Below are 12,911 nucleotides of genomic sequence, written 5' to 3' on the forward strand. Positions count from 1 at the left end.
TACAAAGTGTATGTTTTGTGAAACTTGGAAATAAACAATACAGTGTAGATCAGTGGTTCCCAAACTTTTTAGTACCCAGACCCACTTTTTCAAACGACATTCTGTTGGGACCCACCTAGCTTTTCTTAAAAAAGAAAACTCTTTATCAGCTGCTTAAGCCTCCATTTTTACCTTTTTTTTACAGTGTGAGGGGGGGGTACATTCTTCTGGAGCGTTTGGTGAGGTCCATGTTCATTGGATCAGGACAGTTCTGGTGGCCTTGCATTCCCCTTTGCCTAGCCTTTGATATAAGCCAATGTGTGGTTGCCAATGCCTATTCACAAGTAAATACGCACATGTGGCTCAGTTTTGTGTTTTCCCTAGGGCTCAATACATTTTCCTTGTAAGCTTTTGGAGAGTTTGTTGGGGCCTACTTTCATCAGATTGGGACCACTCTGGTGGCATTGTGTTCCCCTTGGCCCTGCCCTTCAAAGTGGACCAATGCACATTCACCTATGTACAAGTAAATGCACATGTACTACTCAGTTTCAGTTTCCACATGACTCGATACATTTTGTTGTCAGCTTGCTTGTCAGTTTGTGTCCCACCAAAAATCAGGTCATGACCCACTGGTAGGTCCTGACCCACAGTTTGGAAATCACTGGTGTAGATTAATAACTAGAAATATAATTGCTTCTTTCAAGATATGTTTGGTGGTAAAATTTATAGACAAGCAGGTTAAAAAGATAGAATATTGGCTTAATTTCCAACAATAGCCTTTTGCAAGTTGATTCACAGCCCAATCCTGCCCAATTCACAGCTGCCCGGGCACCCAGCCTCGGCAGCACCAAGACCGCTGCCGCTGGATCTTGCGCGCCTCGGGCTATGTAGGCGGCACCTCAGGAGAAGGGGAAGCCACGGCACCGAGCCCAGGATTGGGCTCTCAGTAGGTGCTCACAGAGGAGTGTAAACATTCTTGCCTCTTCCTGCCATCTTCCAACATGCTTTGCCATATATTTGTTCCTTGTTGTACTTTTTTTTAAATGCACCAGTGTTTTTCTTTTCCCTAATTCAGTGGTTCCCAAACTAGATCAAGACCCACTGGTGGATCCCGACTTGATTTTTGGTGGGTCGCCAAAGGGTGCTGGAAAGATCAGATAACTAATCGCCTCAAGCCCCGAAGCTCCTCAAAAATTGGATACTATAGCTGCTAATTACACTGCAAAGAGCTCAGCTCCTACAGTTTGCAAGGATATGTAAATATAGGGAGATAAATGTTTGATGGTCTTTTTCAAGTTATTATTACTTAAATAATTCTTTCTAGTTCTTTTTTAAAAGTCTGGTAAACCTAAGTGGGTCCCGATAGAGCGATGTTTAAAAAAGTGGGTCCCAGTGCTAAAAAGTTTGGGAACTATTGCACTAATTAAATGCTTGTAGGCAGTTGAGGGCAAGAGTAACAGTGCCATGGACTAGCTGATACAGAGGCTTGGGAATCTTTAGGGTCATAATGACCATCTATACAAAATCTGCCTCTGCTGCCTTGGAAAAGGAAGATGTAACAAGGTAGTAGTTAGATACAGTAATACAAATTCACTGTGAAAAATGTGAGATGAAAAAATGGTTCACTATTGCCTAAAGCTATGCAGGACCATAAGACAGAAGCATACTCTGCATCATTAATATGAGTGAGGTGTTTTTTTTTGGGGGGGGAGTCATTTTTTTCCAAAATTTCTTTATTCACAGCCCAATCCTGAGTTGCAAGGCACAAAAGGCTGCAGTGTGCCAAAAACAGCTGCTGCGGTATCCTAAATGTGCTGGGCAGCCTCCAGCAGCTCCTCAGGGGAAGGGAACATTTGTCTCCCTGCGTAAGTAAAGTAGCCCTGCAATGGGGCTACTCAACTCTGCATCAGCTATTTAGTGGAGCAGAGCTCTGCCTGTCGCTTCCTCCTCCATCATGCCCTCCCCGCCCTCCCCCACCCCAGAACATCTCCTCCCACTCACCTCTATGCTGCTTCTTATGGAGCACTGGGTGGTGGTTGGCCGGCCTCTGACTGTCGCTGGCCCAGCACAGTCCCTAGGTAGGTGCTGACAACTGCAGACATGCTTTACAGCATATTTGCGTCAGTGTGTGCTGGCACTGAGCCAGAGCACATTCTGCAGGATTGGATCCTCAACTAGCAAATTGTGGTGTTGTGTGTTTTTATTCCAAGAGTGCATTTCAATAAATTATAATTGCTTTAAAGAAGTACTAGGTCAGTGGTTCTAGCACTAGGGCCCACTTTTCAGAATCAGAATCTGTCAGGACCTACCGGAAGTGATGTCATGATGTGACATCATCAAGCAAGGGCATTTTCAACTATCCTAGGCTGCAATCCTACCCACACTTACCCAGGAGTAAATCCCATTTAGTATCATTGTTAAAAGCATACACATAGTATTAAAAGTACAGGTCTGTCACATTTCCCCAAATGCAGTCACATACCATGGTGGCACCAAGTCTAATAGATTCAAAACAAAATATTGAAATGAATGGGGACCCACCTGAAATAGGCTCATGACCCACAGTTTGAGAAACACTGTGCTAGGTGATGCAGTGTCCTCAGATGGAGCCAGACCTGGGGAAAAGTGAGGGGTTGGGGGCGCTGCAGTGAGGCTGATGGGTGGTTTGTGGCTAGGGCTGCAGCAGGGCCGCTCAGGGGGCAGGGAAGGGCAGCCAGCCTGTCCTGGGCACAAGCCTGCCCCGCTCCCGACACACACAGCCGGTCACGCGTAGACGGTGGTGGTCAGAGGCCCTGCGCATGTGGTAAGCGCCGCCCTGGCAATGGGAGGAAGCCTTCCGTGCCAGCCAAGCGGGGAGCGGAGGGAGGCCTCCCAGCCGCTAGCTGGAGCTGCTGCCGCCGCTGCCTGAGCTCCTCCGAGGCCGCTGCAGGGCTGCCTCGCTCCCTGCTCCTGCGTGGGCTCCTCCGCTGCAGCGATGCTGGCCGCCAGGCTGGCCCCGCTCCGCTCGTCTCTGGGGAAGGCGGCCCCCCGCGGCCGCGCTCCGTTCCATGGCTCCGCGCAGCGCCTCCGCGGGGCCAGAGTGGCCGTGGTGAGTCCGGGTGCCCGGAGCGGCCAGGCTCTTCCGCCTGCTTCTGCAGCCTGCCTGCCTGCCTGCCTTCTGCGGGGCCGCCCCCTTGGACACAGGCGCCGCTTTCCCCTCCAGGGGGCTTCTGCAGGGCGCCCTGGTGCTTCTCCACCAGTGGTGCTTGTACTTCCCAGTGGGACTTGAGGTGGTGTCCGGTGGTACCCATGGGACCCCCAGGCCTCTGCCACCGGACAGCAAGATCAGCAATCATTGCAGCAAGCAGCAGTAGGAGGCTTGGCTAGGTGGGCAGCAGGGATGTGTGGTGGGTAGGTGAGGCAGAGCCTCCCCAGTGGAGTCTTTTGAAAAGCGCCACCGCCGCGTGAGGCACCCAAGCACCCACAACATGAGTGGGTTGTGGGTGTTTGGGTGCCTCACACAGCGGCAGCACTTTTCGAAGGACTCCGCTGGGGAGGCTCTACCTCACCTGCCTCCCCCACCCACCACACATCCTTGGAGGACAGTACTTCAGGATACACTTTTCATGTGCTCGATAAAACCCTCCTGTCCACCCTGAGCCTCTTACCAGTGTTTGTGGCATTGTGTCTGACCTCCCCATCCAGAAGTAACTAGCGGTGATGTTATCACCAGTTACATCTGGCGGTACTTCCAATAGTGGATCACACGAAATGGTACGGCAGTGAACAAATGTTGAGAAACATTGGCTTCAACATATTCGTGCAGACAAGCCTATGCGAGCTGGCTGTTCGTCATGCTTGGGCGTGTGGAGCCTCCATGTTCCAAGGCAGTATATCTCTGAATGCCAGTTGCAAGAGAGCAACAACAGGGGAGGGCTTTTGCTTTCACACCCTGCTTGTGAACTTCCCAGAACCATGGGAAACGTTCAGCTGGCTTAGATGAACCCTTGATCCGGTCAAGCAGTGATTTTTTGTATGTGCAAAAGCACCTATTCAAGCAATGTAGCATCTCACAGGCTGCCCAAAAATGTAGTGATGGGCACAGGTGCACATGTTGAATTTCTACCTGCCCTGCAGCTGGTATTAAGGAATCAAGAATGTCATTAGGGGGAAAAAAGGGTGATAACCTTGAAAGTCAAGAGTGGAAATGTTCTGGAGGGGAGACAAAGGAAGTTGGCCAGATAACCAAGCTGTCGCACACTTGATTTAGCGGTAATCCTCTTTGGTAGTTTAGTTAATATATTTATTTTTAACTTTTACAGGTTGTTTTGTTACTGCATGTTCCTTGCAGTAAAATATCTTAAAACAGATAAACTCTTATTAAAGCAGCTAACTGAAACCACAGGAAAAGAAAAACAAGTAACAGTTCAGACTCCTGCTGGGGCTTCAAGTATGTACAGTGGCTCCCCCAGTTACAGATTTGGGGTGCAGGAGAAATGCTGGTAGAAAATCAGCAGTGCAAAGAGATTGGTGGTGGAGACATAGCTGAGGAAAAGGCATTTCAGCCTGGCCTCTTCTTGAGAAACAGGCTCAATGCACAAACTTGCAGCTTAGGGGAAATTGTTTCTTAAGAAGCATATGGAGGCTTTGGCTGCTAAAGGGCACCTCTTCTCTATTTTTTTTCTGTGTGTGTGTGTGAGCAGGCGTGATTAATGATGCCATGTTGCGTTTTTTTCCCCACTGATTTCAGCGGGGTTTCCATTATTGTAACTTGTCGGTGTTGGGGAGAAACACTGAAAAATATGAAGGTGTAGTACTGGTTTCTGCCTTACACAGAGGCAGAAAAGGTCAGCCACCCAAGTCATTAATGCTTCTTCTGTCCCTTCTTTGCATAATGGGTAACCTGCCTCTGGGCTTGCTGTGAAGAAGTTTCTTTCCAGGCTCTTGCAGACTATGAATAATGCTAGTTATAGAGCAGTCTGTACACAAATGGATGACGCTGAAACCTTTCTCATGTGGATATTGCAACACACAGTGCATAACCTTCTTGACTTGGCCACAGATATGATAGCGACACTCTACGCTACAGGAAAGTGATGACACTATCACCTCGTTATGAATATTTATATTGTTGTAGCCTGGGTGACTGAAGAAAACAGTATTTGAGAAGCATGCATCAGGGTGAGAGAGTAGAGCCACATGCACAGAAGGTCCAGGTTCAATCCCTGGCATATCTGTGTAGAGCTTCGTCGGATGCTCTGGAGAGCTGCTCTGGTCTGAGGATACAATGCTGAGTAGGGCTGGACCATGATTTTCTGGTGCCTGATATGGCATGCCAAATACTGCCCTCTCTTACCGGAGGATGTGCTAACCACTATTCCTCCCCCTCTCTGGATTGAAAAAAAGAAGAGGGAGCAGAGCAAAAAAGGAGAGTGATGGGCTAGACTAGAGCATCTCTGGAGACAGTCTAGCTCACCCTAGTCCTCCATGTCTCTGCTTCAGATCTGTTCCCCTTTTTCAGTCCTGGGAAGGGGGGGGGATTGTTACACTGCATTGATTGTTAAACTGCTTTTCTGTTTGCAGGTCCTTTCTGGGTGTGGTGTTTATGATGGTACTGAAATCCATGAAGCCTCAGCGTAAGTATATTTGTATAACTAGATAGTCGCTGAAGAGTTCATCGCTGTAATTGACTAATAAGCAGTCCTGTTACTCAGACAATATTTCAGTGATAATTTCTTTTGTTTGTATTTTGAACTATTTTTCTCCACTCCATTTTTTTCTATCAGGGTTTGATTATATTGACTTTAATGTGTTTCCTCACTTTTGTTTCCTCCCTCCTATATCTTTCAATATATGGAATAGGATATTGGTCCATTTGAGCCGTGGAGGAGCCAGTATACAGATGTATGCCCCAAATATCCCCCAGATGCATGTTATTGACCACAGCAAAGGACAGCCAGCTTCAGGTGAATCAAGGTGAGAGCTGTGTTGAGTCTTTTTAATTGGGTAAATCTACTGTATATTGGAAATGTGCTTTGACTTTCTGAAACCCCAGTTTTCTTGATGGTCTCTTCCATCCATCCATAAAGATGGTCTCTTTATGTTCAAATAGCATTCCCATTGTTCTGGGTATTCCCCACGCTCATTAAATATTTTCCAAATGAATTCAATAACTTAATGTTCATTAGGAATCTGGCTGATTCATATTGTATATAGCAAGGGTGGCCAAACTTGCTTAATATAAGAGCCACATATATGATAAAGTTCAAATGTTTGAGCCGCAATATTTAGGAAGCATTTCAATTCTTAAATATATTTGCTCACTATGAACATGAATTGTATTTTTTAAATCCAGTGAACTCTCAGTTTTTACCTGGTAAATAAATCTTGAACATTTTTTATTTACCTTTTATATCAATTGTGATGCACAAAGGAGCTCAGCCAACATATTTCCATGAGCCACATGTCATATGTCAGAGAGCTGCATGTGGCTCATGAGCTGTGGTTTGGCCATCCGTGATATAGTAAGATGCTTCTTTGATGACTTTGTGACTGCTTCCTCCTCCTACTCTTCTAATCTAAGAGTGTATTTTCATAGGTTTAGATTCTATGGGTTGGAATTCATCTGGTCTGTTGGCGAGTTAGATTCTTCTGGTTCGTTAGAAACAGCATTCCGTACTTATTTGCTCACACACAATTCATTGTCCCTCTTTCCCTCAAGAAATGTCTTGGCTGAATCAGCCAGGATTGCTCGTGGTAAAATTACAGACTTGGCCAAACTTACCGCAAAGGATCATGATGCTGTGATATTTCCTGGGGGCTTTGGAGCTGCCAAAAATTTGTGAGTATTAAATTACAACCAAGAAAAATATTGTTCCTGTTATGTTGTTTATATTCTTAACTATCCAACTCTTTTGATATTCTTTGCAGGATAGTTAGGGTTTAATTAAACTTCTTTAAGAAAAAAAAAATATCAAGCAATGTTCACACTAGAGTGCCATTTTGTTTGGATAAATGTCATTTCTGTACAATGTTTCTAAGCCCTTAAATGTTGTGTCCATTTTTTTCAGACCAATTGAATCGAATCAGTCTAGTTTGATTATGAGAAATAATCCTTTGCATATTTGGTGCTTCTCTGGGGGTTTTTATTGGGATTGCTGGAAGAGAAATACAAACTTTCAGAAGATGAATTCTCAGTCAATTAATGCATAAGATTGACTTGAAGTTGATGGGATTTGGGTGCCCACAGGATTGTACCTGTAATTGGGGCAGCTTGCAGCACCCAGAAATAACTGCCTGGTTGGTTCCAGTGTGTGCATCTCTTCTCCTTTAAGCAGAGTCCAAGCACTGTTAAGAAGTCTTTTCAGGATGATTCCGTAGATCAGCAGATGGTTTTTTCTACATGTAACAAGGATGTAAGAGACTTGTTGAATTGCTCTGCTGCTTGTGAAGAAAACCTTTTCAAGATAGATTAACAATGTTGGTGCCAGCATGCTCTTCCTACATAATATAGTAGAGTACCAGTATCTTGACTCTAGTCTTGTGACTTGGTTTTAGTGTTCCTTTGAGAAGCACTAAAGCATTTATTCATAGTAATCCAATCATTATTTTTCCTTTTCCTTTGTTGAAAGCCTTGCTCATCCATTGAGGTTTCTGTGGTTAACAAATACTGCAAGTGAGCATTTTTCCCAGATATTACCAGCAGTGTAAAACTATAACTATCACTTCAGTGGGTTCTTTTTTTCAACATTTCTGCAAACATTAGAAATGAAAGGAAGAGAGTTTCCTTCCAGGTCCCCTTTAAACCAGCTGCCCTGTGCTGGACACTGGGCAGGACAAATTTGAAAATCAGTTTATGTATTTTAGGTAGGGGTCTTTGAAAATCGTGGTATTTACCTTACTCAGCCTATTACTCTCAGCAAGACTTAGGCTGTAAACCTATCTTACTCACCAGAAACAACCTCTAATCATAGGTTGCTGTAGGCAGGGTGATCAGATAGAATGGAGGACAGAGTGCCCTATACCTTTAACCTTTGTATAGGTGAGGGAATCTAGACAGGTGCAAACCTTTCACGTTGAGCTGCACCTGCCACAATTCCTTCTATACAATGGTTAAAGGTATAGGGCACTCTGTTCTCCACTGTGTCTAGTCACCCTGGCTGTAGGTCAAACTAGATTTAATGAAAGAATAGCATCGTTGCTGGTTTTTTGTTTGTGCTTTTTTAAATGTAGCAGCTGCCCCCCTCCTGCTGATCTAAACTGGAGGCATTAGAACTCCTCCCCCATGCCATAGTTCCATCAAAAATTCCCCCCTTCCCAGAAGCTGCTCTTTACCCCTAATGGGAAGCTGCAACTTTGGGCAGGGGGGTTTGTTGGGACCATGAATTAAAAAAAAAACACAACCTCATGCTAGTAATCCCAGTCTGGATCAGAGTCCCCTGTGACTGCTTTTTGTTTTATTTGTTGATTAATTAAATAAGGGCCAGTGTTTCTAGTTTTTCCCCATATTTACCCCAAGGGTGAAATTTTTTTTTGCACAGATGTATGTATTGCTGTGTATGCTTTCTTTGCCTAACATATTTTTTTCTGTAAAAATAAATTTAAAAATCCCTGTTTTGCATTTCCCAAATAGAGAAGGGTTTTTTGGTTATTTTAAATATGGTTGACTGGAAGATTATTATGAGTACAGCAAGTCCTCACTTGAAGTTGTCGATAGGTTATTGGGAACAGCAGTTCTAACCAAAACAGTTTATAGCGAAACCAGCTTTACCACTGGCTAATTGATATGCATAAACAAGTTGTGTTCCTACAGCATATTTCTGGTCAGAAAAACAGTGCCAAACTTCTAAATAAAGACCCAAAACACTTCTAATATTAAACATTGAAATAAATGTGAGCTTTTCACGCTGAATAAAACTGATACAGACATAGGGAGAAGGTGTAAACTCCACCCAGACAGTGGTTCCAGCTGGGAATCAATTTTCTTTTCTCAACAACTTTATTATACAACGACTTAAAATGAAACAGCTTTAATTGAGGACTTGCTGTGTTCCTGCAACCCATAAGACTGTATAGTATCTTATTAATTTCTCATCTTCTGTCAGATCTACTTTTGCTGTGGATGGGAAAGACTGTAAAGTGAATAGAGAAGTTGAACGTGTGCTAAAGGATTTCCACAAAGCTGGGAAACCTATTGGGTACGTATATATATATGTGACAAGAATGAAGCAATTAAATTGTTCTGCATAGCAGAAATATACACAAGACAATAAGAACATAAGAAGAGCCCTGCTGAATCAGGCCAAAGGCCCATCTAGTTCAACTTCCTGTATCTCACAGTAGCCTACCAGATGCATCAGGGAACACACATGACAACAAGAAACCTCCATCCTGGTGCCCTCCCTTGCATTTGGCATTCTGAGGTAGCCTCCTTCTAAAATCAGGAAGTTGCACACCATCATGGCTTGTAACCCATGATGGATTTTTTCTCCAGAAATTGGTCCAGTTCCCTTTTAAAGGCATCTAGACCAGATGCCACCACATCCTGTGGCAAAGAGTTCCACTGACTAATAACTTTTAGTAATTTCCTAATTCCTGAAAACTTCTCTTATGGAGATGCCTCTGTAAAAGTTTTCTGCCTGCTTCCTTTTAGTTTGTGCTGCATTTCACCAGTCTTAGCTGCAAAGGTCCTTCCTGGCACAGAAGTCACTGTAGGACATGAGGAAGAGCAAGGTGGAAAGTGGCCTCATGCTGGAACTGCGGGTGCCATTAAAGCTCTGGGAGGCAAACACCACATTAAAGATGTAACAATATCCTTTATTTTTGTGGGATTAAAACAGATCTGAATAGTCTCTCTCATTCCCCCCACCCTCCAATCCAACATGTGTTTGGAAGGAAGTTCCATTGAAATAAACAGGGGTTTAAATCAGCAGGACATAAATGGGTAACAGGCCTGAAGGTCACTGGACAAGACATCATAGGTAGTAATCTTCTTACAGAGAATTGAACTGAAGAATTTTTAGACATTCATGTCTATGATGCATTGGGTACCCATTTATGAGCCAAGTAGGAATTGGTGAAAATCTTTTCTTGCTTTCCGGACTTCTTTGGGATAACTTCTTTGTTGTGTACTCTTCAGAAGTAAAGAAACATTTGCTTTAGGACATGCAATTACTTTTTTTTTTTCTCAGAATGAGATCATTGTGACTGGAGACTCTTAATTTGAAAAGTCTTCCAAAATCTGGTTTTAGACTATAAACTTTTAGGATACAAAACCAAATCTCTTATGTCAATATAGACATGTGTCTATATTTTAAGTCGCTTTTTAAACAAGAACACTATCTCAGAACAGACTCTTTATGACAGTTTCAACTAGTTTTTCCCCCCATTGCTGACTGCAGGAATGGTAAGTGAACAGAAACTTCATGTTTTTAGTGTCAGCTGAAGTTGACCTTGAACATAAGTTTGTACAAAGTATTCTAGTAGGAAAATGTTAGCATAAGGGGGTGTTCTCCCAATCCCAGCATTCTTCCCTGGTTGTTATAGTCTCCTTCAGTGTAGTGAAGTTGAAATTCAGCTATTGTTGAATCTTCTTTCACCATGAAGCGCAACTGCAGACATGTTATGGAAAAATGTCGTCTTCTGGTAATACTTGCCAGAAAAAATCATGTAAATTAGTGATTCCTAAATGGTGTGTAGAAATCCATCTTTGGGTTGTTGGTAGGCTGCCAGTCCGTTGATAAGTGGTTGTTGGGAATAGAATAACACATGGGATTGAAATAGTTTGCTAGGCAGATGTGAAGGGTGTTGTTGGTTTCTTGACAGGCTCCTATCATTTAAAAACAGTGACTCAACAGGAAGTCAATTTTTAGAAAGGTATCTTATCACTTTGCTGTTTTGTTCTATAGCTTATTTCAGTCACTACATTTTCCTTAACTCCTCTCCACGAAGCTCATGTGGACACAAACCACAAAGTGGTCACTACCCCAGCCTTTATGTGTGAGACAGACCTGCATCACATCTTTGATGGTATTGGGGCCATGGTAACAAATGTGCTACGGATGACAGGCAAATGACATGAATGTCCAAGACTGCACTATTGGTAGCTTTGATGATGACTGCAGACCTGGCAACACTGATTGGAACAAGATGTGTTTTTAGGATTGTGTTAGACTGGTTTAATTGCAGAGCACTGATTTGTTAGGCTTGTTGAATCATGATTCGCTGCTTGTTTCAATAGCTCTCTAAATGTCAAAAACAGTGTGGCTGACAATTTGGTTTCTTCCTGTTTTAGAAATATTTGGTGCCTAATGACTCTGAATGTATAAGGATTCCACTAAACAATTAAAGAGAATATAAAGACTTGTAAGAATTTTTCTGAACACTCAGCTTTTGCTAACAAAAAGCTTGGTAGGTCACATGGTCCCAGCAGTTCACATATTACTGTGACAGTGACAGAAGTGATTTGAACAAGTTAGTGACCTGAAAATTTTAGAATGTATGTATTTATACACGCTTAAAATTTAGAATGCCATTATAGTATAGTCTCTCTCAAACAGAATATGAGGATTCATACCTTGATGCTAAAACTTTGGACAGATAACGTAATATTTCTGGGCTTTTCTCTACTCTAAATATTGAGAAGAATTTCAGATACTGGAACATACAAAGATAACCTGGTTAATCCATGGCATTAAAATATTCCATACTATGACACTCCTTGGTCAGAACTGCAGCTCCTACGGGATCCCACAAAGAATTTTTCCCTATAAAACAATGTGAAGTTGCAGTGGGAAAAAATGAAACATCTTAGGAAACAAAAGAACTCTAATTTTGTTTGAATGCTCTAAAGGACCATACAATCTTTTTGTCTCAAATTGCTTAGCAGGCTTCTAATAGTGGAACAAGAGATGTATATGTCTGTCATAGTCTATTGCTGACTTGGCCAGCATTTTTACTTTGTTTGCTATCACATGCCAAATACCATAAAAACTACTTGGGAAAACAGTAGTGACCAGCAGAGGGCATTATTTCCTACATCTTCTTTCCTTCAGTTTAAAGAGAACTGATTTTCCAGCAGAGTTTAATCCTACTGCATTTTTTTTTAAAGATTTGGCTCTTTATTTGGACCACATAAGAACAGCCCCCACTGAATCAGGCCATAGGCCCATCTAGTCCAGCTTCCTGTATCTCAGAGGGGCCCACCAAATGCTTCAGGAAGTACACAAGACAACAAGAGACCTGCATCCTGGTGCCCTCCCTTGCATTTGGCATTCTGACATAGCCCATTTCTAAATTCAGGAGATTGCACATACACATCATGGCTTATAACCCATGATGGATTTTTCCTCCAGAAATTTGTCCAATCCCCTTTTAAAGGCATCTAGGCCCGATGCCATCACCACATGCTGTGGCAAGGAGTTCCACAGACCAACTACACGCTGAGTAAAGAAATATTTTCTTTTGTCTGTCCTAACGCTCCCACCACTCAGTTTTAGTGAATGTCCCCTGGTTTTGGTGTGTGAGAGGGTAAAGAGCATCTCTCTATCCATCCCCTGCATAATTTTGTATGTCTCAATCATGTCCCCCCTCAGGCATCTCTTTTCTAGGCTGAAGAGGCCCAAATGCTGTAGCCTTTCCTCATAAGGGAGGTGCCCCAGCCCAGTAATCATTTTAGTTGCTCTCTTTTGCACCTTTCCCATTTCCACTATGTCTTTTTTGAGATCTGGTTACCATAACTGGACACAATACTCCAGGTGTGGGAGTATCATCGATTTGTACAACGGCATAATAATATTGGCTGTTTTGTTCTCAATACCTTTTCTAATGATCCCAAGCATAGAATTGGCCTTCTTTACTGCTGCCGCACATTGGGTCGACACTTTCATCGACTTGTCCACCACCACCCCATGATCTCTTTCCTGAATCCATTAGCCTATATGCGAAGTTTTGAT

At 43.1% G+C, this 12,911-nt stretch overlaps 1 protein-coding gene across 1 annotated transcript; it reads left to right on the plus strand.

The window, feature by feature from the left end:
* The first annotated feature begins 2,844 nt into the window (after positions 1-2,844).
* On the plus strand, positions 2,845-11,319 carry GATD3 (glutamine amidotransferase class 1 domain containing 3). Its single transcript, XM_066619844.1, has 7 exons — positions 2,845-3,067; positions 5,542-5,594; positions 5,821-5,934; positions 6,680-6,799; positions 9,063-9,155; positions 9,611-9,767; positions 10,905-11,319. The coding sequence occupies exons 1-7, from the start codon at positions 2,954-2,956 to the stop codon at positions 11,031-11,033; spliced, it is 780 nt and encodes a 259-aa protein (XP_066475941.1). The 5' UTR covers positions 2,845-2,953; the 3' UTR covers positions 11,034-11,319.
* Positions 11,320-12,911: the final 1,592 nt, after the last annotated feature.

Source organism: Tiliqua scincoides, chromosome 3, assembly GCF_035046505.1.
Source record: "Tiliqua scincoides isolate rTilSci1 chromosome 3, rTilSci1.hap2, whole genome shotgun sequence".
In the NCBI taxonomy this organism is placed as follows: Eukaryota; Metazoa; Chordata; class Lepidosauria; order Squamata; family Scincidae; genus Tiliqua; species Tiliqua scincoides.